The 27,649-nt window shown below is 43.5% G+C and overlaps 1 protein-coding gene and 1 pseudogene across 1 annotated transcript in view; one reads left to right on the top strand and one right to left on the bottom strand.

Annotated features, from left to right (window-relative positions):
* The window catches only part of LOC143933891 (GTPase KRas-like), an 82,700-nt gene extending 55,306 nt beyond the window's left edge, over positions 1-27,394 (top strand). The window contains exons 4-5 of the mRNA XM_077457001.1: positions 4,785-4,944; positions 26,791-27,394. Coding sequence (XP_077313127.1) covers positions 4,785-4,944; positions 26,791-26,901 — 271 coding nt within the window. The 3' untranslated portion in view covers positions 26,902-27,394. The remainder of the gene's footprint in view (positions 1-4,784; positions 4,945-26,790) is intronic.
* On the bottom strand, positions 22,810-22,917 carry LOC143934644 (U2 spliceosomal RNA; annotated as a pseudogene).
* Positions 27,395-27,649: the final 255 nt, after the last annotated feature.

Below are 27,649 nucleotides of genomic sequence, written 5' to 3'. Positions count from 1 at the left end.
TATCAGAAATTTCTATGCTTCGAGGTAGAAAATCGTCATTTGTGGCTCTGCCTTTCAGTCTGGCTATCACACCTCATGTGTTCACAAATATCCTGGCCCCTCCTTTAGCCAGGTTAAGGGCTCAGGGTAGAACAATTGTAGCCTACCTAGACGATCTGCTCTTAGTAGTCACCTGTCTAAACCAACGTTTTTAATCTCAGCCGTGAACTACCTAGAATTCCTGGGCTGAATTCTCAACCTAGAAAACTCCTCCTTAAAACCATCAAGGAGATTACAGTACTTGAGGCTGGTCATAGATACCGTTCAAAAGAAGGTATTCTTACCCCAGGGAAGGATCCGCTCCATAAAGGAACGGATTTGGCTTGTCAAAACAAAGAAAAATCCTTCCATTTGGCTGTGTATGAAATTGTTAGGAAAGATGGTGCCCTCCTTCGAGGTCGTTCCTTATGCGCAGTTTCATTCAAGACTGCTGCAAAACAGTATTCTGTTGACTTGGAACGAGAAGATCCAGGCTTTGGACGTTCCAATGCGATTATCCCCCGAGGTGCGTCAGCGCCTCAATTGGTGGTTGATATTTAGCAACCTTCAACAGGGGAAATCCTTTCTACCAGTATCCTGGAAAGTGGTAACAACGGATGCCAGCCTTCTAGGCTGGGGAGCAGTCCTGGAAGAGGCATCTGTCCAGGGGAAGTGGTCCAAGTCAGAAAGGACCTTACCCATCAATATTCTAGAAATTCGGCAGTTCGTCTGACTCTAGAGGCCTAGACGCTCAGATTATGAAATTGTCCTGTCAGGATTCAATCCGACAATGCCACGGCTATGGCCTACATCAATCACTAAGGGGGCACAAGAAGTCGTGCAGCCCAAAAAGAGGTGAATCCTGTTCTGTTTTGGGCAGGAAGGAGGTGATTCTGGTGGCCCAGAAGATCTTGGTTTGCCGAGATCCTAAAGATGGCAGTAGGGGACCCTTGGCCCCTGCTGCTGTGGCCACACCTTCTCAGACAAGTTCCGGTATTCCACCCTACCTTACAAAAGCTAATTTTAACGGTTTGGCTATTGAAACCCACATTTTAAAAGGCCGTCGGTTGTCTCCTTCTGTAGTGTATACTTTGGTTAATGGTAGGAAGCCGGCCTCCAGAGTCATATAGTATAGATTCTGGAATACGTATGTCTCCTGGTGTGAGTCCAGGGGTTGGCACCCCAGAAAGTATGTCATAGGTAGGATCCTTGAATTCCTGCAGATGGGATTGGAATTGAAGATGGCCTTGAGTACTATCGAAGGCCAGGTCTCGGCCTTATCAGTATTGTTTGAACAGCCTCTTGCCTCTCACTCTTTGGTTCGTAACTTTATTCAGGGGGTAACGAGGATTAATCCTCCCGTCAGAACACTCTTGAACCCTTGGGATTTGAATTTAGTCTTAGCGGCTTTACAGAAACAGCCTTTTGAGGCTATATGGGATATTCCCTTGGTTCTTTTAATGAGAGGGATGATAATCTTTTTGGTTGCCATATCCTTCGCCAATAGAGTATCGGAATTGGCGGCTCTTTCTTGTAAAGAGCCATAATTGATTATTCATAAGGATAAGGTGGTATTATGGCCTCATCCTAAATTCCTAAGTCCCGTGATGTACGATAAGAAAATAGGATTTTTATAACCGCCTACCTGTAAAATCCTTTTCTTTGAAGTACATCGCGGGACACAGAGGTCCCTCCCTTCTTTGGTATACACGTGTATTGCTTGGCTACAAAACTGAGGTACTCCCAGTAGTGGGAGGGGTTGTATGGGGAGGGCACTTTTTGTCTTGGGGCGTGCCAGTGTCCATCACCTGCAGGTGGCCTGTGACCCACATAGTTACTACTATAGCACTGTGTCCCGTGATGTACTTCAGAAGAAAAGGATTTTACAGGTAAGCTTTTATTTTATACAGGTATGAAGGTGTATGACTGCTTATGTTAACCACTTGCCGCCCGCCTATAGGCAAATGACAGCAGCAAAGTGGTTTCAAAATCCTGACTGGGCGTGATAGGACGTCCTCAGGATTTTGAGCCGCTGCGTGCCCCCGGGGGCGCGCATCACGGCAATTGTTGTTGTGGGGTGTCAGTCTGACACCCTGCAACTACGATCTCGGTAAAGAGTCTCCAACGGAGACTCTTTGGACACGGCTGATCACGTGGTAATCACGGCTGCTTCTCTGAGGGGGGGGGGGGATCTGTGCTGATCGATTATCAGCGCAGCCCCCCCTTCCCCCGAGGATGCCCACACTGGACCACCAGGTATGCCACCCTAGATCACCAGGGATGCCAGTCAGTGCCCACAAGGGGCATCACTGGCATGAATTGTTTGGCACTGATTGGCATCTATCAGTGCCCATCCGTGCCGCCCATCCGTGCCACTTCATTGGTGCCGCCTTATCAGTGCCACCCCACCAGTGCCCATCAGTGAAGGAGAAAACGTACTTATTTACAACGTTTTGAAACAGAAAAAAACGTTTTTTTTTTCAAAATTTTCAGTCTTTTTTTAGTTGGCAAAAAATAAAAACTGTAGAGGTGATCAAATACCTCCAAAAGAAAGATCTATTTGTGGGGGAAAAAAACGATAAAAATTTAATTTGGGTACAGTGTAGCATGACCATGCAATTGTCATTCAAATTGCGACAGCGCAGAGAGCTCAAAATTGGTCTGGACAGGAAGGTGTTTAAGTGCCTGGTATTGAGGTGGTTAAACACAGTTGATGATGACATGAAAGGCCCGCGAGTTTAATGGCATGACTTAAAGTGGAAGTTCAGGCAAGACCTAACTTAACACTAAAGCTACTTTTTGCCACATTCCAAACCTAATCAATCGTATCATATACCCTGTAAAGCAAAAATTGCTGTACTTGCCAATTCTGCAGCCGATCGAGTCCAGTCCCAGCATCAATGGTGGCTTGAGTGTAGTCAAGTGCAGGAGAGGCAGCTAACAACGGAAGCCCCATAGTAAGTCTTTGGGTGACGTCCCTTCCCAGCCATTTCAGTCGTTGACGGTCCTCCCCTGCACAACGCTTTCGCTGCTGGAAACCAGACCAAATCGGCTGCAGAATAGGTAAGCAAGTACAGTGATTTTTGCTTTAGGGTTAGATAAGGTTTAGAATGTGGCAGATAGCCGGTTTAGAGCTAGTCTTTGCCTGGACTTACACATTAAGGGTATTTTATCAGGTGTGTTGTAGAACTTTTAACAACTCCTCAACGACATTTAGGATCAGTATTCTAACGCTACATGATAGAAATATTATATAAAATATATATACTGTGTATACATAAGCACACGCCTGTGTGCGCACACACTATCTCACAAAAGTTAGTTAAAGCTTATAAAAGTTATAGCTCATATGACAACACTGAAGAAATGACCCTTTGCTACAATGTAAAGTAGTGAGTGTACAGCTTGTATAACAGTATAAATTTACTGTCGCCTCAAAATAACTGACCGCATAGCCATTCATGTCTAAACCGCTGGCAACAAAATTGAGTACACCCGTAAGTGAAAATGTCAGAATTGTGCCTAAACTCAATATTTTGTCTGGCCACCATTATCTTCCAGCACTGCCTTAAACCTCTTGGACATGGAGTTCACCAGAGCGATTCACAGGTTGCCACTGGAGTCCTCATCCACTCCTCGGTAACAACATCACATAGCTGGTGGATGTTGGAGACCTTGCATTCCTCCACCTTCCATTTGAGAATGCCCCTCAATAGGAATTGGGTCTGGAGACATGCCTGGCCAGTCCATCACCTTTGCCCTCAGCTTCTATAGCAAGGCAGTGGTCATCTTGGAGGTGTGTTTAGGGTCATTATCATGTTAAATTACTGCCCTGCAGCCCAGTCTCCGAAGGGAGGTGATCATGCTCTGCTTCGGTATGTCACAGTACCTGTTGGCATTTGTGGTTCCCTCAATGAACTGTAGCTCCCCAGTGACAGCAGCACTTGTGCAGCCCCAGACCATGACACTCCCACCACAATGCTTGACTGTAGGCAGACACACTTTGTTTTCCTCACCTGGTTGCGATTCAATTCACGATTCAGTTCGCATTGTGCGCTTTACAAGTGTTTCATTCATTTCATTCATTCATACACACACTTGACCCCATCTCAACCAAATACGTTTATCTTAAAAGAGGCTTCCTTCTGGGACAACAGCCGTGCAGACCAGTTTGATGCAGTCTCCAGCGTATGGTCTGAGCACTGACCGTCTGACCCCCCCCCCCCCCCCCCCCCACCCCTTCTACCTCTGCAACATTGCTGACAGCACTCATACGTCTGTTTCCCAAAGACAATCTTTGGATATGACTCTGAGCATGTGCACTCCACTTTGGCCGACCATGGCGAGGCCAGTTCTGAGTGGAACCTGTCCTGCTAAACCGCTGTATAGTCTTGGCCACCATGCTGCAGCTCAGTTTTAGGGTCTTGGCGTGAGAGTGATAACATCAAATTTTAACACATCTGCTTACCATTCACACCTGAGACCTTGTAACACTAACAAGTCACATGACACCAGGGAGGGAAAATGGCTAGTTGGGCCCAATTTGTACATTTTTACTTAGGGGGGGTACTCACTTTGGTTGCTAGTAGTTTAGACACTAATGGCGCTGTGTTATTTTGAAGGGACAGCACATTTATACTGTGATACAAGCTGTACACCATCTACCCAAATAAAATATTTTAAAAAAAGTGTGCCGATATTTAGTTGATTTAAAAATTTTCATTATTCACTTGAAAATATCAGCTATGATCTTTTTTCATCTGTAGAGAACAGATCAACCGAGTAAAAGATTCTGATGATGTGCCTATGGTATTAGTTGGTAACAAATGTGACCTCCCATCACGGACAGTGGACACAAAACAAGCACAAGAGCTAGCAAAGAGTTATGGTATTCCATTCATAGAAACCTCTGCTAAAACAAGACAGGTGAGTTCCCTTGAGCTTATTTTTTCAAAATCTTCAACTTGCTGAATGGTTTCAGCTAGAGGTGGTGTTCTTCTGTTTCTTGAGCTTCTCACAGCTTTTCGGAATCTGTTTAGTATTATTCTTTGCCTGCTCACAACCAGAATGAGTTTGTGTCTTTATATGCCCCTGCTGCTGCAGATATACAGTACTGTGCAAAGATTTTGGGCTAGTGTGGAGAAATGCTGTAAAATAAGAAACTGCTGTATAGGAGGCTTTAAACTGGGTGAGGAACAGACAAACTCTGCTACTAAAGTTAGATTGTGGAAGACCGCTTCATGTCATAGGTCATGCACAATGGCAACACTGAGCACAACATGACACAAGGTAGTTATACTGCATCAGCAATGTCTCTTCCAGGCAAAGATTGCAAAGCAGGCTGGGGTTTCAATATGTTCTGTTCAAGCTTTTTAGAAGAAGCAGGCAGTGTTGAGGAGCGTAGATGCAGTGGTTGGCCAAGGAAACTTAATGCAAAAGTAAACACTCGTATGGCTATGCATGTAATTGCCATCATCCCTTGAAATAGAATATAAGAATAAACCTCAAATTGTGGGATTTTAAGAGAAATTGAAAAAAAGGGGGTACATTGTTTAAAAAAAATGTAATTTTATTACAAATTGAATTAGATAAAAACTTTTCCAAAGTGGAATTCCAAAAATATGACAAAAAATTACATAAACATGAATAAGATTCAAAAAATGATCCTAAAGTGGTACTCCCCAGCTACTTGCTTTTCCTTCATTGGTATAATTCCAAGGAGATAGAGTAGATGGGAACAGCCAACGCGTTTCGAAATGCAAGCATAAGTAAAATCTACTTCGGGAAGTAATGCCACTTCTGAAAGAAACAATTATATTGAAAAACCCAAATATAATTATATACAGATATACATATGCAGGAGGGCTACTCCCACCTAACTGGGAACATACAACAATTAAAAAGCCGTAAAACATACTGGTTCTCATTTTTATGTGTTTCCTGGGGCTTTCCCCTGGAAGGTGCCTCCCAAGTTTTTTTATATGGAATTTTGTGTGTGGGAGCACACTTTAGGGGGAGTGGGCACCTGTTCTCCCAGTTATAGGAGTCAGGACTCTCACTGGAGCTTCTGGTAAGGCAGATGGTGCAGCCCTCATCCATTCACTGTATCACTGCCGAGGGGGCTGTCATGGGGAGGCTGCTGGGCAGTATGCCAGGTCCTGATATCTCATGGTTCCATCATGACTGCTGAGGGGAGGCCGGCTTAATTTCTGGTGCTAGGATTTGGCATGACTTCACTTCTGGGTATCGGCACAGGGGCGACCATTTTGTTTGTTGGTCTGTCTCCCCTATGGGGCACTGTGAATATAGGAAAAGGGGCTTCAGATCCACACAGCCACAGGGGACCAGAGAACGTACACAGGTGGAGCTTATCTATCTCCTTATATTAAGGCCCAAATGGGAGCGATCCTGCAGGTCAGCAGCTTCTGTAGAGACAGGGGAGGCACACACCAAGGTAAGAAGGAAGAGGTGGGTCCTCTTGTCACTACTTACTATTTCTGTGTTTCTTGGCTGGTGAAGGGGGCACTGGCTGAGGGCATGGTCCTCGTCTCATGCAGGGGCATGTATGGCGGGCTTTAAATGATTTATGTTTTCCTTTTGCACTGGGTGCTGTAGCTTTCTATAGTTTACAGCTACTTAGTTCTGACTGGGGGTCTGTGCTTATTTCAGGCAAACCCCCAGGAGGAGAAGAAAAAGGAGCAGACATCCAATGGCGGATCTTCCAAGAAATGTTGCGCTACATATAAAAAAGAAATGTCCAGCTCTTGGAACAAAACATTATGCAGGGATTGCTTGGATAAACTCATTAAAAAAAAAAGCTGTCTGGCAGCATGCTTAAAGGATTTGTGCAAAGTTTAAACAGGAATTGGCACTTTGGGTTCTTTTAGAATCCTGATGGATGTGTGTCATTTCATGGTGGCACAGTTGTGAGTACTTCTGAAACGGATGTATCCTCAGCTGCTCCTAGCACCGCCAAAGCTCTTCCGAGGATTTGGAAGAGTGTTCAGGGAAGGACTCCAGATTCCAAAGAGGGGGAGATTCATGAGAAGGGAAGTAAGTCACAGAAATCCCTGTTCCCAACAGAAGAGACTGAACAACTATTAAAGGTTGTTAATGACGCCTCGTGATTCAGGGAAAAAGTAAAGGTGCTCATACTTCACGATCAGCTTTATGCTGGGCTTCAGAAGAAACCAGTCTGAAATGTTATTGTACATAACTCTGATACGACAGGAGCCAAAGAAGGCGGCCTTCCTTCCAAATCACAGGACGAGGGATGCTTACGTTACTTGTAATAGGAATAAAAGTGATCAAAAAAAGACATTTTAAAGAGTGTAAAAATAAATTGAAAGTAAGATAAACAATAAAAAAAATTTAAATCGCCCCCATGTGCTTGCACACAGAAGCAAACGCATGCGCAAAAGTCGTGCACGCATGCGCAAAAGTCGTGCACGCATATGTAAACATCGTTCAAATCGCATGTGAAGTATCGCTGCGTACGATAGAGCGAGAGCAACAATTCTGGCACTAGACCTCCTCTGTAACTCTAAACTAGTAACCTGTCAAATTTAAAGCGTCGCATATGGAGATTTTTAAGTACTGAAGTTTGGCTCCATTCCACAAGCGTGCGCATTTTTAAAAGCGTGACATGTTGGGTATCTGTTTACTCTGCTTAACATCTTTCACGTTTTACAAAAAAATTGAGCTAATTTTTACTGGTTTGTTTCTTTTTTTTATAAATTCTTTATTTTTTCATCTTTTCTTTCCATAGATTTCACATTACATTTCGTTTTACATCTACAACTTCTTTAACAGCTATAACAGTCTTATAATATTTCAATCCATACCTCAATTCCATGTCATCCTCCCCCCTCCCTCACCCTTCCCTCCCAGAAAAATAAATAAATAAATATACAAACAAGAGAAAAAAAAAAAAAAAAAGTTTGAATCCATAATAGATAAAGCGAAAGCAAAGCTAACTCGAGGGAAACGGAGATTCTATGAATTTGGGAATAAACCAGGGAGACTGTTGGCAAACGCCCTCAGAGAAAGCACAACTAGGAATTCAATTACACAAATTAAGACACAGAGAGATGAAATGGTTAATACATCGGAGAAAATTGCTCAGGTATTCAAAGAATACTATGAGAAGCTATATCAGTTGGAAAAGAAGCCTACGTTGGCAGAGGAGTTAAAAAAAGGAGAGATCGCTAGAGAATATATTGAAAGGACAGAAATGCCAAAAATAACAGAGGAAATGGCCAGAGAAATAGATGTACCAATCACTCTAGAGGAAGTTGCAAAAGCATTAAAAATATTGAAATTAGGTAAATCACCAGGTCCAGATGGATTTACTTTGTCATATTATAGAATGTTCGCGGAGAAATTGGCTCCGAGATTCGTGGAAGCCTATAATTCAATACGGGAAGGGAAGCAAATTCCAACAGAAACGTTACTGGCGCATATAACAGTAATACCGAAAGAAGGAAAGGATCCCTCTCAGTGTCCCAGCTACCGACCTATTTCGTTGTTGAATGTGGACCTTAAATTGTTCACAAAAATATTAGCCATGAGATTGATAAATTTGATACCGGAACTAATACACCCAGATCAAGTGGGATTCGTCCCAGGGAGAGAAGGAAGAGAAAATACGCAACGAGTGGTGAACACAATTTACCTGGTACAAAAATTGCATAAGTCAATGGTGATAGTATCTGCAGATTCAGAAAAAGCGTTTGATCGGGTGGATTGGATATTCTTAAAAGCAGTACTACAACATATAGGCCTGGGGGAGGGGATGCTGAGATGGATCCTAAACTTATATTCAAAACCAAGTGCTAGGGTGAAAGTGAATGACAGATTATCAGAGCCATTCTCCATTTTAAATGGAACACGCCAGGGATGTCCCCTCTCACCCCTGATATTCATTTTGACAATAGAACCTTTTTTAAGGAAAATACGTGCCAATGTGGATATCAGGGGGGTAAAAATAAAAAATGAGGATCAGAAGTTGGCAGCTTATGCAGATGATTTGATCTTTTTTGTAACGTCCCCAATTACATCTCTCCCATCTTTACTAATGGAGCTACGAGAATATGGGAAAATATCCAACTTTAGAATAAACTATGGAAAATCGGAGGCAATGGGAGTAGAGATGGATTCGCCTCAGTTGCAAGCAGTGTCCACGCAATTTGATTTTAGATGGACGAATTCATATATAAGTTACTTAGGAACAAAAATGTCAAAAAATCTAAATGAACTGTTCGAACTTAACTATATCCCACTGGTAAGACAGATCAAAAGAGATCTTCAAAAATGGGACAAAGAGATTTTTACATGGTTCGGGAGAACCAATATTATTAAGATGAATGTGATGCCCAGACTGTTATACATAATTCAAACTATACCAATTAAGATCCCTTCAAGTTTGTTTAAGGATCTTAGATCAAGATTTATGAAGTTCATCTGGGCTGGGAAGCCAGCAAGAGTACGTCGAGATATTTTAGTACTCCCCAAAGGAAAAGGAGGGATAGGACTTCCAGATCCAATAAAATACCAGGAGGCCTCACACTTAACTAGAGTAGTGGAATGGTGTAGGCTTAAAAACGAAAAACCGTGGATACAGACAGAACAAGCAGCGACAGATATCCCATTGGAAGGATTAGTGTGGATTCCAGATACAGAAATACCAATGGGATTGAGAAAACATCCAATACTAGGGGAGACATTACGAATAACTAAAAGAGTATTCAGGAAAACATCTATTTCAAGAATTCCCAGTCCGCTCCTTCCTATCCTTGGTACCCCAGCATTTCTACCGGGAATGACAGATCCAAAGTTTAAAACAATACAAGATAGAGGTATGAGTAGAATTTGTCATTTCTCGGTAGGCAACCGGTTAATGACTAAAAAAGATATTGAAAAAGGAATGACATTAGGATTAGACCCTTTCAGAATGAGGCAATTAGAAGCCTTTATTAGATCTAAATCAAAGGTATACGTAGAAATAAGGGCATTGACTGAGTTTGAAGAGATCTGTTTGAAAGGAGAGGAACTGAGACATCTGATGTCTTATTTTTATAGTATGTTAATAGAACAGGAGACTTCACAAGATTTGCCCTTTTTACAGGCTTGGGAAAGAGATTTAGGGACTACGTTTTCCCCAGAACAAAAGGATAAGATGCTGTTGTTTAATCAAAAGGCCTCGATGGCAAGCAGATATCAAGAAGGGGGATACAAGATCCTTACTAGGTGGTATAGAACACCAAAAGTGTTACATCAAATTTACCCCCAGATATCAGAGACATGTTGGAGATGCCATGGAGCAGAAGGAACATTATTACATATATTTTGGGAATGTCCAAAAATGAGAGTGTTCTGGGAGATGGTAGCCGATACTATTGTAAGGATTACAGGAATTGACCTGGGAGATAAACCGGCAACTTTTCTGCTGCTGGACATCCCAATGGCAATAGAAAGATTCAAAAATTCTTTGCTGAGACATTTATTGATAGCAGCAAGGGCATGTATCCCGGTTCTGTGGAAAAAAAGCAACCCTCCAGCTAGAGCACAGTGGTTTCAGAGAATTGCAGAAATCCAACAAATGGAAAATTTAACAATGACAATGAGAGATCAAGATGAGAAATATCAGAAGATCTGGGCTCCATATCTAAATTATAGAGAAAGTATGATGTAAAACATTTCGAAATATGATAGAGCAGGCGGGTGGTGGTGGGGGGGGGGGGAGTGAGGGGGGGGATTATAGTGAAAATTCAAACTGGTTTGTTTCTTAATTCATGAAACAGTTTTTTGTTCTCCCCCACCCCCCACCAAAAGAGTTTGAAAAATTGTTGCACAAATACCGTGTGACCTAAAGTGTCGACTGCCATTTTATTCCTTAGGGTCTCTGCTAAAAAAAAAAAAAAAAGTTTGCAGATTCTGAGTAATTTTCTAGCAATAAAACTTTTGAGTTTTACATGTAGGAGAGGAGTGCCAGAATAGGGCCAATATGGAAGCGATTAAAGAGGAAAGCTCGCATGTTTCGAAGAAGTGTCCCAGACTAGATGCTTCTTTAGAAGTCTCTAGAAAGACAGACCTGTCATTTTGATGGCGCTGTAAAGGACCCCATGGATCGCAAAGCAGAAGGTTGCCTAAAATTAGCACGGGAGGCCAGCGCAGCCAACCTTAGACCTGCGTTGCCTGCACTCTTCATGTATGCTAGACAGGCTGAAGGACAACTTGCTTAAAGATACCCCTTCAGACCAGATGCTAAAATCCTTGCCTGTCCCAAACAAAGCAGTGGCTTTTATGGCAGATGCTTTGCAGAAACCATCAAGCTTAACACTCTTTTTTTAAATTCAGCTAGAAGAGCTATCTGGCTGAAGACTTGAAATGGCGACCAAGCATCCAAAACCAAGTTATGCAGGTAACCGTTTGAAGGGAACCTCCTGTTCGGGTCCAAATTAACCTCAGCATGGAAAGGTCACCATATAGGAAGAAGCAGCCAGGGGAAAAAAAATGTTTTATTCCCCACGCAACCGGTGTCCAGGTCACTATAGAGGTCAGGTGGAAAGCGAAAGGGCTGTACCTTTGTTTAAAAAGAGGAGGGAAAAAAAGGGAAGAATTCTTGTTCAACCCTTCTCAGTCAAATGAGAAGCATCAATCCCTATGACTCAGAGTGGGAGGAAGACTAAGAGCATTCCACAGTAAATTGATGCAACTCAGAATCTGTTCTAGACATAATCAGGTACAGTTCCAATATAGTTAGTGGGGATGCCTCCTCAGATTCTTCAATACTCTACTTCCAAGAGAACAGGACAAAGCCAATGCATTTGTCTGCTTCAAGAGATGCTGGATCAAAAGGTAATCCCGTATGTACCAGTCGAAAAAACTCAACAAGGGTTCTATTACATTTTCCTGAGGAAGAAACCCTACGGAAGCTTCAGAATGATCTTAAACCTGAGGGTAGTAAAAAATGTGTCAAATAGAAAAAATTCAGAATGGAGTCAATATATTCTGGCAAAGAATTCATTCTAGTTGCCCTGGCCCGCACGCCCAGGTCTCGTACCCGATGGGGCGGCGCACTTGGCTGGCAGCCCCCTTCGTACAGCTGACTGCATTGTTGGTTAAGGGGAAGCATATTCATATCCTCACCCACCACAGGCCTAGCGTAGCCTAGCCGTAGCCTACATCAGGAAGCAGGGTGGTACAAGGTCAAGCAGTCTAATGATTTACTCTGGGCAGAGACGAATGATATCTCTTAGGGCAGTTCCCCCTTAAGGGGGATCTGAATTGCTTAGCCGACAGTTCCTTTCCCTTGAAACAAATGGAGTGGCTTCCAAACCGGGAAACCTTCACACAAATTTGTGCAAAAATGGGGCTTTCCGGAAATCAATCTCTTTATAGTACATCATAGGACACAGACCCTCAAGTATTTACTTAGTGAGTTATGGGCCTACCTTCTAGTGTTGACACTGGTATAACCAATACAGGAAGTTGACTCCCCTATATAACCCCTCCTCCTTCCAGGAGCACTCGGTTTTTTCGCCAGTGTCTAAGGTGTTGGTCACGAGTGAAGATGTGCTCTGAGGAGGTCAATGGAGGGATCCATGCTGGATTTAAAAGAACCTCCACAACCAGATCCATCCTCACCACTGAGGCCATAGGATGGTACCTGGACCTTGATTCAAGAACAAGGTTTTGCCTGTAAGCTTCTCTCTGAGAGCTGGTCCCTAGGAACCAGGACTTTTTTTGGTCTTGCTACATTACCTAAAGTTGTCCTGAAGGGTGCTATACAAGGCCCAAAGGAGCAGAACCCCTATTAAAAGGGGCGCAGACTTTGAAGGTTTAAACTACACTAACCGCCGTGATGGGTGAAAGTTGGATTTGTCAAATCAGCAGTATCCTGCAGCGAGGACAAGGTAAGGGAAGAAGCTATGCTTTTTCCTTCAATATACCTTATATGACTTAAAAATGTCTCCTCTATAGGGAGTAACTTACACTACCTATGCACTATGTCTTGCTCTGTCTCAAAATGTGTGGTCCCAGCGGCAGAGGGGGTTCTTACTTAAAGAAATCTTGTGGAATTTGGTAAAAATACAGCAGTTGCTAATACAGAGATGTGTATAAACTTCTATATGGGCAGGAGCTGAATGGTTGAGGCAGCTGCTTTAGCTGCATGGTTTAATTACAACCCAGCACTTCCACCTAGTAACATTGGGAAACTCCCTGTGCCTCTGTGGTTTTAAAAACGATAAATCTGCTGACGGAACACCCCCTCCCCTCCCCTCCCCTCTTGTAGAGGTGTATAGTACGTCCACAAGTTACAGATACTCGCCTTACTTTGTGTTGGCCATTTGGGTCCCTAGCAGGGCCTGAGGACACAGAGGGGCATGTCCGCAAGGTCACGTGATGCTGTGTATGGATGTAACGTCCACACGCCCAGCACTCGCCACATAGCTGAAGGGGAAGAGCTGAGAATGACAATTGGGTTCCACCTGAGGCTTTATATCACAGACACTCTAATTTCAGAAATACTTTTTAAATGAAGAGAGGCAGTCTGTCACACTAAGACACCAGAGCACTGGGCACGTAAGGGTGCAAACGGGCATTTCCAGACAGGAAAAACTATTGTTACTTAGCAGCAAAAGAACTGTTATTTTGTTGACAGTGTCTTTGCTAGAATTGTTGTCAAGCAAATATTTTGTGTGTACCTCCGCTTCCAGACCTACGGTAAAGGTACCTAAGGTGTCGCCCCCAGGCGCTGGAAATCCCAGTTATGCCTCCATACTGTCTTCCTCTTCGGAGAGATCAGACATGGCAAACCAGGATGAGTCATTGGAAGCTAGCGTTGGTGCAACTGCTTCACACAATTCAGCCCCTGTATATGTGACTGAAGATGCATTTTCCTCTGCCTTGCAAGGCTTAGAAGGAAGATTAGCGGCTTTAATCGCATCCTTCATCTAAGTGTATAGGAAGCGTCCTAGATCCCCCTCCCCACCTTAGACTCTTTACAGTCAGTGGAGGGTCCAAAAGAATTATGGGGACTGGATGGGGTATTGCCCTCAGATGATCGAGAGGAAAGACATGCCGATTATTCCTCTGCGGGGGAAACAATACTTGAAGTTCCTACTTCACAATCTGAAGTAAAGAGCCTTACAAAGATAGTTCGCTCTGCTTTCATGCTACCCCTAACAGAGTTAGCTGAAGGTCCGGTCTCCTTGGGTTCCTTGAAGCCTTTATAGCCTTTGCATGCGTTTCCCGTCCACGCATTACTAAAAAAGCTTATTTATACCGAATGGGATCATCTGGATAAGCATTTTTACCATCCAAAGAGACTCTCAAGTCTCTATCCTATGGAAGAAAAATTCACCAAAAGGTGGAAAGTTCCAGCAGTTGACACTGCGATTTCCAATGTGAAAAAATAAAATAAAATTTAACTTGCCCAGTGGACAATGCGCTTGTGCTTAAAGATCCAACAGATAAGAAGTTGGAAGGTCCGTTAAGATCCTCTTTTCCTTAGCAGGTACTGTTGCTCAGCCTGCAATTGCAGCTATAGGCATCTGTCAGTCCTTAAAGGACCAGTTCACAGATGCTCTCAAATGAGCTCCCTGCACAACAAGCACAGGAACTGGCCAAGCTACCTAAAGCATTATGCTTTGCTATAGATGCTATGAAGGATTCTATTCACCAGGCATCATGCCTTGCGCTTGTACTTGTACATATGTGAAGGACCCTTTGGTTAAAGGGTTGGTCAGCTGAAACGCCTTGTAAGAACCTTCTAACTAGTTTCCTCTTTAAGGGAGAACGATTATTTGGCGATAGTTTGGATAAATACATTCAAACAATTTCCTGCGGAAAGATTACTCTTTTGCCAGTCAAAAGAAAATATTTGCGTCCTTCGTTTAAACTGTTCGGCCTCCGCCATCCGACCAGGCATAAAGGAAGACCTGGGGCAAAGCAGAATACAAGACCTTGTTATGAAGAGGCAATCCCTGTTGAAAACAGACTGATTATTGGCTCAAGGGGTGATCAGACAGATTCCCAAACAAGAGCAAGGTTTGAGGTTTTGATAAAGTGCAGAGAAAATGCAGGAAAAAAAAAAAAAAGTAAACGCACTAGAGTCAATTGAAAACCTCCACGGAAACACAACTGCTTCAATTGAGTGCAAAGCCAAAAAACAGTGAATTAATCATAAAGTGCCAAGTGCATCTTATAAATGTGCAAATAAGTAAACACTCTCCAGAGGGGATATAAGTGAACCACCCTAATAATAAACAAATGATATACAAAATAAGAAAGGGTATACCTAGACCAAAAAGAGTACTCTCTCCTGATCACATGGAAATAAACTTTAAAACAAAAAATATATATAGTAGTAAATGCACTACAGAGCCGGCTGTAACATACGTTATATCAGAATGAGTCTGGCCTCTATTCCTCTCAACCTAAAGAAATCCTCCTTAAAGCCACTTAAAGAATGCCAGAGTATCTGGGCCTGATCATAGACACAGCCCAGAAAAGGGTGTTCTTGCCTCCGCAAGGATCAGCTCCATACAAGAGCTGGTGAGGATGATCAGGTCAAAGAGAAATCCTTCAATTCGCATTTGCATGAGGTTGTTAGGGAAGATGGTAGCTTCATTCGAAACAGTTCCATATGCCTAATTCCATGCAAGACTGTTTAAAAACAGTATCCTGTCTGCTTGGAACAAAACGATTCAAGCTTTAGAATTGCCAATGTGGCTGTCCCCATGTGTGTTCCAAAGCCTCAGTTGGTGGTTATTATCTTGGAACCTGTTGAAGGGAAAGTCCTTCAGACCAAATATCTGGAAGGTAGTAACGACAGATGCCAGCCTTACAGGCTGAGGAACAGGAGCCTTGCCCATCAACATCCTATAAATTCGAGCAGTGTATCTGGCTCTAGAAACCTGGACCTCCAGGTTTAAAGAATTGTCCTGTCAGGATCCAGTCTGTCAATGCCATGGCTGTGGCATATATATCATTCACCAAGGGGGCACCAAGAGTCTCTCAGCTCAGAGAGAGGGGAACCAGATTCTAACTTGGGCAGAAGAGAATGTCCCATGCCTATCGGCAGTTTTCATTCCCGGAGTAGAGAATTAGCAGCCGCACTATCTAAGTCGCCAGCAGTTATTTCCGGGGTAATGGTCTCTTCAGCCCAAAGTGTTTTGGTTGTTTGCCAAAGATGGGGGACTCGGGACGTAGACCTTCTAGCATCCAGATTCAACACAAAGCTAGTCAACTTTGTGTCCAGGACAAGGGACTCGCTCGCATGCGGAACAGATGCGTTGGTGACCCAGTGGGATCAGTTCTCATTGATCTATGCATTTTCCATCCTACTTTACGAATGCTAAATTTAATGGCTTGGCTATTAAGACCCACTTTCTGAAGAAACATGGGCTTTCCATGTCAGTTATATCTACTTTGATTAATGCTAGGAAGCCAGCTTCTAGAGCTATGTTTCCTGGTGTGAATCCAAGGGTTGGCACCCTCGGAGATATATTATAGGCAGAATTCTTGCCTTTCTACAATTAAGCGTAGAGATGAAGTTGACCCTGAGTGCTATTAAGGGCCAAGTCTCAGCCTTATTAATTTTTATTTCAAAGACCACTTGCTATGCATTCTTTAATCCAGGGTTTCATGCAAGGAGTGCTGCGGATTAATCTGCCAGTTAAGTCACCCTTAAGCCCTTGGGACTTAAATTTAGTTTTGTTGGCGTTACAAAAATAGCCATTCGAACCCTTAGTCCTGCTGACTAGAAAGCTGATATTTTTGGTTGCTATATCCTCAGCAAGGAGGATTTTAGAATTGGCTGCTCTCTTGTATAGAGCCATAATTGATTATTCATGAGGACAGAGTGGTGTTACGCCCTTTTCCAGGCTTTTTGCCAAAGGTGGTTTCAGGTTTTCATCTGAATGAAGATATTGCCCTGCCATGGTTTTTCCCAAGACCATGTTCCAGGGAAGAAAAGTCACTACATTGTCTTGATCTAGTGAGAGCAGTGAAAATCTTTTTAAAGAAAACTGCTCAGATTCGTAGGACTGATGTCTTATTCTTCTGCCAGAGGGTCCTAAAATCCACTGTCGCTAAGTGGATTCGGCAAGTTATAATTCAAACTTGTGATTTAAAGGGAAAGATGCTCCCTTTTCAAGTTAAGGCACGCTCTACCAGAGAGGTTGGTGCTTCTTGGGCAGTGCGTCACCAGGCCTCCATGTCTGAGATCTGCAAGGCCGCGACTTGGTCTTCAGTACATACGTTTGCAAAATTTTATCAAGTAAATGTAAGATGGAATGAGGATATTGCCTTTGGGCGCAGTGTGCTGCAGGCAGCAGTATAAGCCCTCAGGTCTGGGGACTACCCTCGGGGTTGTCTCCCTCTCCTCGAGTAGCATTGCTATGGGACATCCCACTAAGTAAATGCTTGGCTCTGTGTCCTATGATGTACGATAAAGAAAATTGTTTTTTTAATATGGCTTGCCTGTAAAATCCTTTTCTTGGAGTACATCATAGGACACAGAGCTCCCACCCCTCTGTTTTATGTGGTGAGAGTATATTGCTTGGCTACAAAAACTGAGTGAGTGCTCCTGGAAGGAGGAGGGGTTATATAGGGAAGTCAACTTCCTGTATTGGTTATACCAGTGCCAACACCTGAAGGTAGGCTCATAACCCGCTAAGTAAATACTTGAGGCTCTGTGTCCTATGATGTACTCCCAAGAAAAGGAGTTTACGAGTAAGCTGTTTTAAAAATCCTATTTTTTTGCCTCTAGGAGCAAGAAGCGGTACCAAGTACCCCTTGGCAACTTCCTCAAAGATCAGACCAGTATCATGCAGTGGAGACGTTGGCCCTTTTTGCATGGCTTCTGAAAGAACTCTTAGAAAGTAAAGGTCTGTCTCATACAGTAATTTAACACTATTTTGGAAAGTAGGACAAATTCTACCAATTCCATTTATTTAGAAATTCTCGGCATGGAGAAAAGCCAAAAATCAAACCAGTTCTGGAATTTCTACAAGACGGTGCAGATCTTAATTTGGCAGCCAGTACCCTTAAAGGGGTTGTAAACCTACCTGTTTTTTCACCTTAATTCATCCTATGTATTAAGGTGAAAAAACACCTGGCAGTGACCGGACCCCCTGTTTTATTTACCTGAGCCCTAGAACTTGACCCACAGGGACGCACTCTCTCTCTCTGCCTGGGATTCTTGGCTCTTGATTGGATAGATTGATAGCAGTGCAGCCATTGGCTCCCACTGCTGTCAGTCAAATCCAATGACACGGGGGCAGGGCCGAGTCCTGCATTCGGCCTCTATGGATGCCGAATGCTGGACTCGGGAGCGTGCCCGCAAGGTAACCCCCCTAGGAGAGCGCTTCTCCCAGAGGGGTATCTGATGTGGGAAGGAGTCGCCGAGGGACCCCAAAACATGAGGTTCAGGGCCACTCTGCAAAACTAGCTGCACAGTGGAGGTAAGTATATGTTAAAAAAAAAAAAAAAAAAAAAAAACCCTTACAGTCACTTTTAAGGTACATGTAGCAGCTTTTTCTGATTTCCTTGAAATACGTCTGCCTGAGGTTCCCTCAAACGATTTTTGATCTCAGCCATGTCAAGCAAGCATCCTGGGATTTAGGTACTTTGCTCAAAGGATTCCAAAAACCTTCATTTGTCGGCTTCTTGGTGGGATCCCGAACACACCCAAGCCCATTCCTAGCTGGAACCCCTGTCAAAAGCAGATCGAACCTTCAGTAGGAAGGTTCTGAAAGCAAGAGTCCTGCCCAAAGCAGGTAATTCTAGTTTATCCTCCCTGGTAGCTGTCCTGGAAGATGGATTGGGAAAACAAAGTTATTACCTGTAAACTGTATTTCAGGAATCTTCCAGGACAGCATTAGTTTCTGCCTGATTTTATAATAATAATAATCTATATTATTTAGTCTTTTGTAGCCTTCAGTCATAACTGTTGTGGATCATGTTTAACCTTTTAGGTGGGAGGAGCCTCTCTCATGGGTAGCTGTCCTGGAAATAGTTACCAGGTAACCTGTTTTTCAATCAGCGCTGTCCTTGTCAGTAAAAAGCAATGCAATATGGCTACCTGGAGGCATTCTATACACAGATGGTGTACAGAACGCCCCCTGAAATTTTCCAGTTTGTGTGATTTGTCTTTACTGATTTTTCCCAGTAGTCTGTACTAAGATGCAAGTCATTTTTTTGGCATCCCCTGCAACAAAAATTTAATTTTTGGTGAGATACTTCCTAAGGGAAACCATGTCTAAAGGGATTGGACCTTGCCAATTTTCTAATTCGAGCCCTGCAGGTGCAGCAGCTGATTGACAATTATAAAATCACTCCCTCTTTTTCTATTAGACTTTATTGCGATCACAAGAGATGAGCAACACTCCCTATGATAGCTTGATCAGCAACAGGTACCCTTTATTGAGAGATCAGGGATTGATTTACACCCCTTATTCCTGATCAAACAGATTGGCTGCCTCTGGTAGCAGCTAGGTAAACAAAACAAAGTAACTAAATCTTCATCCCTTCTGGTTTCACTCATCACGTAGTAGGGGAAAGAACCGGATGTTCCTGACCGCTTGCAACAGTCCTAGGCTCCAAATGGGGCAGTGAGCCCAGAAACAGCAGAGGAAGGGTACAGTCTTAGTCCTGTAAAATGCTTGGGCAGCTGTACAGCCACTTACAGTGCCTTGCAAAAGTATTCCCAATTTTCCACATTTTGTCATGTTACAACCAAAAACCAAAAAAATATTTTATTGGGATTTTATGTGATGGACCAACACAAAGTGGCACAGTGGTCAACTGATATCATTGTTTGTTTTTTTTCAGGGTCAGTATGATACCGATTTTTCGGCCACCTGTCAGGCCGATAGCCAATATCGGGTGCTTATATTTTGTACATTTTAAATTTATTTTTACACTGTCCTTTTAATTTCTTTTCTTACCACTTTTATTGCTGTCACAAGGACTGTAACATCTTTGTGACAGTAATAGACAGTGACAGGTACTCTTTATGGAGGGATCTGGGGTCTATAAGACCCCAAACCCCTCCTCTGCACTTGAAAGTATTTAAAACAACTTGAAGCAATATCAGTAAGTTTCTGACCGATACTTTGAAAAATGTGAATATCGGCCACTCTGATAATCGGTCGACCCATAGCACATAATTGTGAAGTGGAAGGAAAATGATAAATGGCTTTCAATTTTTTTTTTACAAATATCTGAAAAGTGTGGCGTGCATTTGTGTCAACTCCCTTTTACTCTGGTACCCCTAACTAAAATTTAGTGGAATCAATTGCCTTAAGTCACCTAATTAGTAAATAGAATCCACCTGTTTGTAATTTAATCTCAGTATAAATACAGCTGTTCTGTGAAGCCCTCATAGATTTGTTAGATAACCTTTGAAAAAACAGTAACTTGAAAGCCAAGGAACATAAATTTTACCTGCAGGTAAGCCTTATAGAGATTTAAAAAAAAAATAAAAAATAAAAAGAAGAAGAGGGTATACAACCCCTTTCAGAATTTAGGGAAGGTGCAACCACTTGGTCTCCACTGCTATATCAAGCAAAATCACCAGAACCAGTTGCTTCAATCTCTACTGCAAGAGTGCAGACAACATGTCCTATGCAACTGGTAAATTTATTGTGTACTGTATTTATCGGCGTATAACAAGCGCCGGCGTATAAACACGCCCCCAAGTTTAGGAGGCAAGAAAAAAATTTTTTTATGGAGGGAAGTTTAAAAGAAAAAAAAAAAAAAAACTTACATTTAAATGCCCATCAATGCAGCCTTGTCAGTGTCATTTGCAGCCTTGCATTGCAGCCTTGTCAGTCATTTGCAGTCTTGTCAGTTTGTTTGCCATTTAAAAATGGATCTGCGGCGCTCGGTAGTTCTCGGCGGCTTTCGGGTATTTTCGGCCACACTCGGCCTTTCTCGGCTGCTTTTGGCTTTCCGAAAGCTGCCGAGAACAGCTGAGTGTGGGCGAAAATAGCCTGAGAACGGCCGAAGATACCTGGAAGTCGCAGAGAACGGCAGAAAGGGTTAGAAACAGCTGGGGATCAGCGTATAACACGCAACGCTGATTTCCCCCTGATTTTCGGGGGGAAAAAAGTGCAGGTTATACACCGATAACTACGGTAATTGACGCCGATGCCCTCTTCTCTATTTAACATTTTTACAAGCATTTTGTTTGTTACATCTTATCACAATTTGAAGAAACTCCAGAATTCTATATTATTCTGTCATTATAAATAGGGGAAAATTCCTATAAAACCTGTGTTTTTTATCTACATTAGTTTTAAAACTAATTTCCAAACTAGAACAATATTTCCCTTATTTTGTGGTTTTTGGATCAGATACAAATAATTTCTTGCAAGAAATGACCCTAACACACAGTATCTAATTTTTTTCAATGCGTTTCTTTTTACTTCAATTTTACTTGGAATCGTAAAAAACAAAACTAAAAAAAAAAAAAAAAAAAAAAAAAAAAAGGGCAAAATTGCTGCAGAAGCAATACAGAAAACATCTAAAATGTAAAACCTGCTCTGGTCCATGAATATAATTTTAACTGAGGGCAACTGCTTATAATGCTCAGGTTTAATATCACAATTTTGTGATGTTCATTTAAATTTTTTATTTTTTTTTAAAGCGGTTGTATAGTCATATTTATAACTTTGACCTACAGGTTTTTTTTTTTTGAAAAAGCCCATGGCGTGCAAACACACCCAAAAAACTTCCACCCGGTGCATAAAAAAAGTGCACACACATAAAGAGTGACACACTAAAAAGTGCAGACGGGTGCCTGATGTCCTCCAAAAGAAGGACCATACCCTGATCCCCCGGGGCGTTAGGCTCCAGACGGGGACTGAGGTACCAGACTCAACGAGTGGGACCCGGACGAAACCGGAATCCCTCCTTTCCCCGGGAGGACTGCCGACACAGAACCTCCTAGGTACTTGGTACTGTAGGGGGCTTCCCCGAAGGTAGGCTCCCCCTCATGGAGATTGGACCAAGCCAGAAGGCCTATGTCCGCTCTCCCACAAGACGTTCAGGATTGGTCCGAGGACCGACACCCTACTAATCAAACGTGAAGTGACACACAGTGACAAACACACAAAGATAAAATAAATAAAAAGTGGGGAAGGGATAGTGAAGAGGAGAGTGAAAAGTGACCATTGTGAGATACAATGGCCGGCCCTCCGGCCAGGAATCAAAAATTCCTCTGGTCCTAGCCAAAAGGCCGGGCCCTAGAGGCAGGTGTAAAAAAAGCGTGTAATGGTGACGTGACCTAGGTGCCTAAATCAAAGTGCTGACGCACAGTGAAAGAAGGCACCCCTGGACTGCCACTCCAGGGGCACATCACCATGGGCTTTCCAACAAAAGCATCCCCGACAGCCCAGCCCAGACCACAACAGCCCCCACCCCTATCAGGAAGGCATGGAGATCAAGGAGCTTAGTGAGACCCTTTACCATCAGGTCCCACCCTCACTCCCGTCACTCCCACCTAATTACATCCAGGACGTACTGACCGTTCCCCCCTCCAGGCTAAAGGGGAACAGGCGTTCCAATCCCGAAAAACTGACTGGGGCTAAAGCTGCCACAATCCAAGCCGGTCTGCCAGGGTCCCCTCCCCTGGCGCCGACCAGTGGTTCTCTGCCCTCACCAGGTGCATCCTTCCAGATGGCTCAGACTCGACCATACATCGGCCCCCAGTTTACTGTCGGGCGGCACGACGTGGCCCCTACCGAAACCATCCTTCGGGATGCAAATTACACCATCGGAGAGCGCCGCCCAAACCCTCTCAAATAGGGATGGACCAGCGCCTCCTTTGGAAACTGATAAGAACAGATACTACACTTGATCTTAGCCAAAAGGCCGAGAAGCGAGTGGGAGTAAAGCATGCGCCGTGAGTCACCAGAGCTGCGAACCCAGAAGACACACCAAGGGGAAATGTCAGCTCCCTTGGCGTAGACCAGAATCAGCTGCTGACGCCTCAATCTAAGGACTGGGACAGGAGGTGCGTCGATGGTAAAGCGGCGCTATTTTTAGCGACACTTTACCGTCAGATTTGCGGCACTATTTGGCATCTAGCGGGGCAGTTTTAACCCCCCCCCCCCCCCCCCCAGCAGCCGGGAGAGGGTTAAAAATCATCAAATCGCCACAAAGCACATCTGCAGAGACACTTTGCCGGCATAGCCGTGCTGTCCCATTGATTTCAATGTGAGGGAGGGGTGTGTTCACCGCTCCAAAGATGCTGCTAGGAGAGAAAATAACAGATGTTAGGAAGGGGAAGGGGGTTTATCAAGGGGAAGTATGAAGCCGCACCCACCCTCATCACCAAGGCGTCCACACTTCGATGCGGGTTTCACGGATCAACCTTAAGACGATATCTTTCAGTGGTTGTGAAATGAGTCCAGCAAGCCCATATGAATGGAAATGTGTGCATTCTATCTCGCGAAATATGGATCAATTCTTCCATATCTTTTAATTGAGATTCTTGCAAACCATTCCCTGACCATGGAGTGCGGCTAGTGCAAATGTTTGGGGATGCAAAGTCTGGCTGCATTCACCATATGCATGGCTAAGGGTTTGTAATACTCGTTCTTGGATAGGCATGTGTGGTGTAGGAGGAACTGGCCCTGGGTGTAGTCGAGAGTGAGTGTGGTGATATGCGTGATGAGGCCATGGACCTCCCTCCAAAAGGGTTGGAGGTTCTCACAGTCCCACCACAAATGAAGCATTGTGCCCACTCCCAGCCCACATCTCCAACAGATATTGGGGATGCTGGGTGAGAACTTGTGGAGGCGCGAGGGGGTTCTGTACCACTTGGTGACCGCCTTGTATCTGTTTTCTTGGATGGTGACATTTAACGAGCCCTTATGTGCGTAGTCATAGAACGTGGTCCATTCCTCATTTATTAGAGGAGTTTGTAAGTATCTATTCCACAAGGTTTGTGAGGAAGCTGGGGTCGGATTCGGAAATTGAGGGAAGGGTGTATAGGAGAGAGATAAGATGCCTTTGTTGTGTTTTGCGATGGCAGAGAGACTCAAAGGGCATAAGTTGTCTCGTCCAATTCATTTGGCACGTATGGGTTTTAAGGAAATGGTGGACTTGCCTGTAGGTCCAGAAGGAGAATGAGGTCGTCTTAGTAATCGTTCTAAGTCTATGTAGGGGGATGGGTTTCCTATCAGCGTAGAACTGAAGGGCTAGTACATCTTCATATGGCCAGTCCTGTATCAGAAAGTTGTTTGAGTCGCCTGGGGGAAAGTCAGGATTTCCTCTTAATGTGGTTAGGGGGCCCGGAATAGGGGCTAAAGTCCCACTAGCTGACACCTTTCTGAACGCCAGGAGAGACTGGTGGATAAGAGGGTGTGTTAAGAGCGCTTGTGGCCAGTTTTTTTAGGGTAGCCAAGGAAGAGGGTACAAGGGTCCAGACGAAAATGCATTTCCAAGAAATATACATGTCTTTTTAAGTGTGTAGATATTCCTGTCCTCAATCCTTTTGAGGTGGCAAGCAATTAAATATTTATGCAAGTCTGGTAGCCCAATGCGCCTCTAGATTTGGGCAATGTGAGGCGGGAGTATTTGATACGTGGGGGAGAGTCCCTCCATAGAAAGGCAGAACATGCTTTCTGATGAAGAAGCTTGCTGGCAACGCTATCGGGATCGTTTACATCAGGCATAGTAAACGTGGTAGAATGATCATCTTAATCAGGGCCGACCGGCTATACCATGACGCATTTAGGCCCATCCAGTCCTTGGTGTTTTTGGGCCCTAAGCAAGGCCGTGTGGAGGTTTAAGTAAAGGTCTGAGAGGCGAGTTGGAATTTGGATACCAAGGTAGGTGATTGCACTTTTTTTTCCCAGTGAAATTGGAAGGATTCTTGGCAATGGGCCACTTCCTGGGGAGGGAGAGTGATGTTTAAGGCTTCTGATTGTTTGAATAATTTTGAGATTGGATATTTTACCAAAGAGAACTATGTATTTTAAGGAGGTTCGGTAGGGAAATGCAGGGTGATTTTTAAAGAGAGCAAAATGTCAGCAAAAGCTGCGACCTTGAACTCTCTTCCCTTCAGTCACTCCTTGGATGTCTGGATTGTGTCTTAGCCTGTTAAGGAAAGGTGCTAGGGTTAGTATGTAAATCAGCGGAGAAAGTGGGCATCCCTGGCGTGTCTTTGCTAATAGGGAAGGCGTCCGACATGTGGGCATTAAAGAGGAAGTAAACCCTGATGGGTTTACTTCCTCTTTCATTCCCTGCAAAGGCAAAGCATAGTAGTCCATTATGTGTCACTTACCTGACACGGGAGCCAGCAAAGTCACCGCTGTCCCCTGTAGTCCGGCGCACCCATCTTCTCGGTGGGATCTCGCATCTCCGCAGCTGTCATTCAGCGAAGCCGCGATGACGTCACTCGATGACGTCGCAGATGCCGCGCTCAGTGCGCCTGCACGTCGCCATCTACGGCGCATGCGCCGTAGACAGCGGTGCCTGTCTTTGGGCAAATATCTCCTAAACCGTATAGGTTTAGGAGATATTTCTTGGACCTACAGGTAAGCCTTAATCTAGGCTTACCTGTAGGTCAAAGTGTGTTGTAAGGGTTTACAACCACTTTAATCCTCACTGTGTCGGAGGGGCCAGAATATAGGGCCATTATGGAAGAGAGCATGCAGCCCTCAAGGCCAATAGAGCCTCATGCTTGTAGTCCTAGGCCACCCCCGTCGAACGCGTTCTCCATGTCAAGAAAGAAGGATTCTGTGCATTTTGGAAGACGTAAGCAAGTGGTGCAGATTTAACCTGCGGATGGTGTTGTCCCTGGCTTCCCTGCCAGGGACAAAACCTACTTGGTCTAGGGAGATGAGGTTGGGTAGTAGGGGGAGGAGTCTATTCACTCAGATCTTTGTGTATAGTTTAATGTCTACGTTTAGCAAGAATATTGGTCTGTAGTTTACGACTAATGAGGGGTCTTTGCCTTCTTTGGGTATCACTGCAATGTGGGCTGTTAAAATTCTATCTGGTCTAGTGTGGGGATCTGTCGAGGCATTAAAGGTAACTAAAAGTTTTGTAGTACTGGAGAGTGAAGCCATCTGGCCCCGGGAGAAATAATAACTTATTGTTACTGCTTTTGCCTGCTGTCTTCCTAGATCAGTGTTTTTAGTGATATTGAACTCTGGGTATGGGACGTAAATAAATGTTTCTACTGCCCTCCCGCAATGCAGATGGGCAAACACCAGGTCCCCGGATCCTGTTTCATAGGGAATGAAAGATGTGACTAGTAGTATGTGAGCTCTCAGGATTGTGTTTGGGGTTGGGGGGAAGTACCTCTTCTGCTAATTGATAAAATGAGAGATAAGGCCAACTAAATTTTAGGTTATTAGTGGATGGGACACCGATTATCTCACCTGAGTATATGTGAGGTTGCTTACTATTGGTGGGATTTGGGGGCAGAGTTGGGGAAACTGCACTGTTGAAATTTTCTTTCTTTTCCAGAAGTACATAAGTGAAAATACTTTTAAACTTTGTGTGACACAGTAGATCACAAAATGTCAAAGGCAGCCAGAAATGATTAATCCCATTGTTCAATGGCAGTAAATTCAACTGTTTATATAAAAGGGGAAGAGATCGTGTAAGCAGAATGACTTTCTTATCCTGTTTTAGTAGCAAACAACATTATCTGAGGGGAAATTCCAGTTCATTTTAAAACTAACTGGCTTTTTACTTTTCTCCATCCCCCTGTGTATCCTTTGGAATCATCTTGACACAAAGGGAGTTGAAGATGCGTTTTACACCCTTGTCCGTGAAATTCGCAAACACAAAGAGAAGATCAACAATGGAAAGAAGAAGAAATCCTCCAAAAGGAAGTGTGTCATTCTTTAAAACAAGTGCCATCCTTCAAAGGAACGCCAGTCAAACCACAGCCTGTGTGCCAACTAAAAGCAAACTGAATGTATGGACTTAAGTAATGCAGTGAAATGGGACTAATTGCCATTTTTATTCAAGATTCACTTCATTAATTGTTTTTATTAGAGGGATTTCATAACCCATATATATATATATATTTTTATTTTTTTGGCCGTATGGAGGCTGGGCTTTATAAACTTTGAAGTCCATACTCTTGCATAGAAATAAAAAGGCAGTAATAAATGTACAAACTCTAATTAAACAGACGGTTTCAATTTTAAGAGCCCTCCAATTTTTTTTTTTCTCTGGAGAGAAACCCACCCAAATGAATAAACACAAACCTGGTCCACAGTATTTTAATGCTCAACTAGAAATCCTAGGAATTTTATAAAGGTGATGAAATCATAGTTGTGAATTATGTCTGAGAATGGGAAACATGCTAGTAAGAAATAAAAAATGTGAAAATGTATTTTGTGGGTCTTTTGTTTGTTGTTTTTTTTTATTTTTATTTTTTTTCATTTTTAAAAATGGGCCTTCTATGACACAAATTGCTTTAAAGAAAATAATCACAAAAAGCATGTGAAAAATAGTTAAACCACCTGCTGACTGCTTACAGCAAATATACTGCGGGCAGCAGGCACAATCAAGTACGTGTACATCAGCATGCGCGTGCACCCCACACTCTGACAGCAGATTTCAGCCAATGATCTTGGCTGAGACCGGC

Source organism: Lithobates pipiens, unplaced genomic scaffold, assembly GCF_037356315.1.
Source record: "Lithobates pipiens isolate NorthernLeopardFrog02 unplaced genomic scaffold, aLitPip1_a1.2 Scaffold_27, whole genome shotgun sequence".
Classification (NCBI taxonomy): Eukaryota; Metazoa; Chordata; class Amphibia; order Anura; family Ranidae; genus Lithobates; species Lithobates pipiens.
The sequence above is the reverse complement of the archived record's forward strand: the minus strand, read 5'-3'. Positions and strand labels throughout refer to the sequence as shown.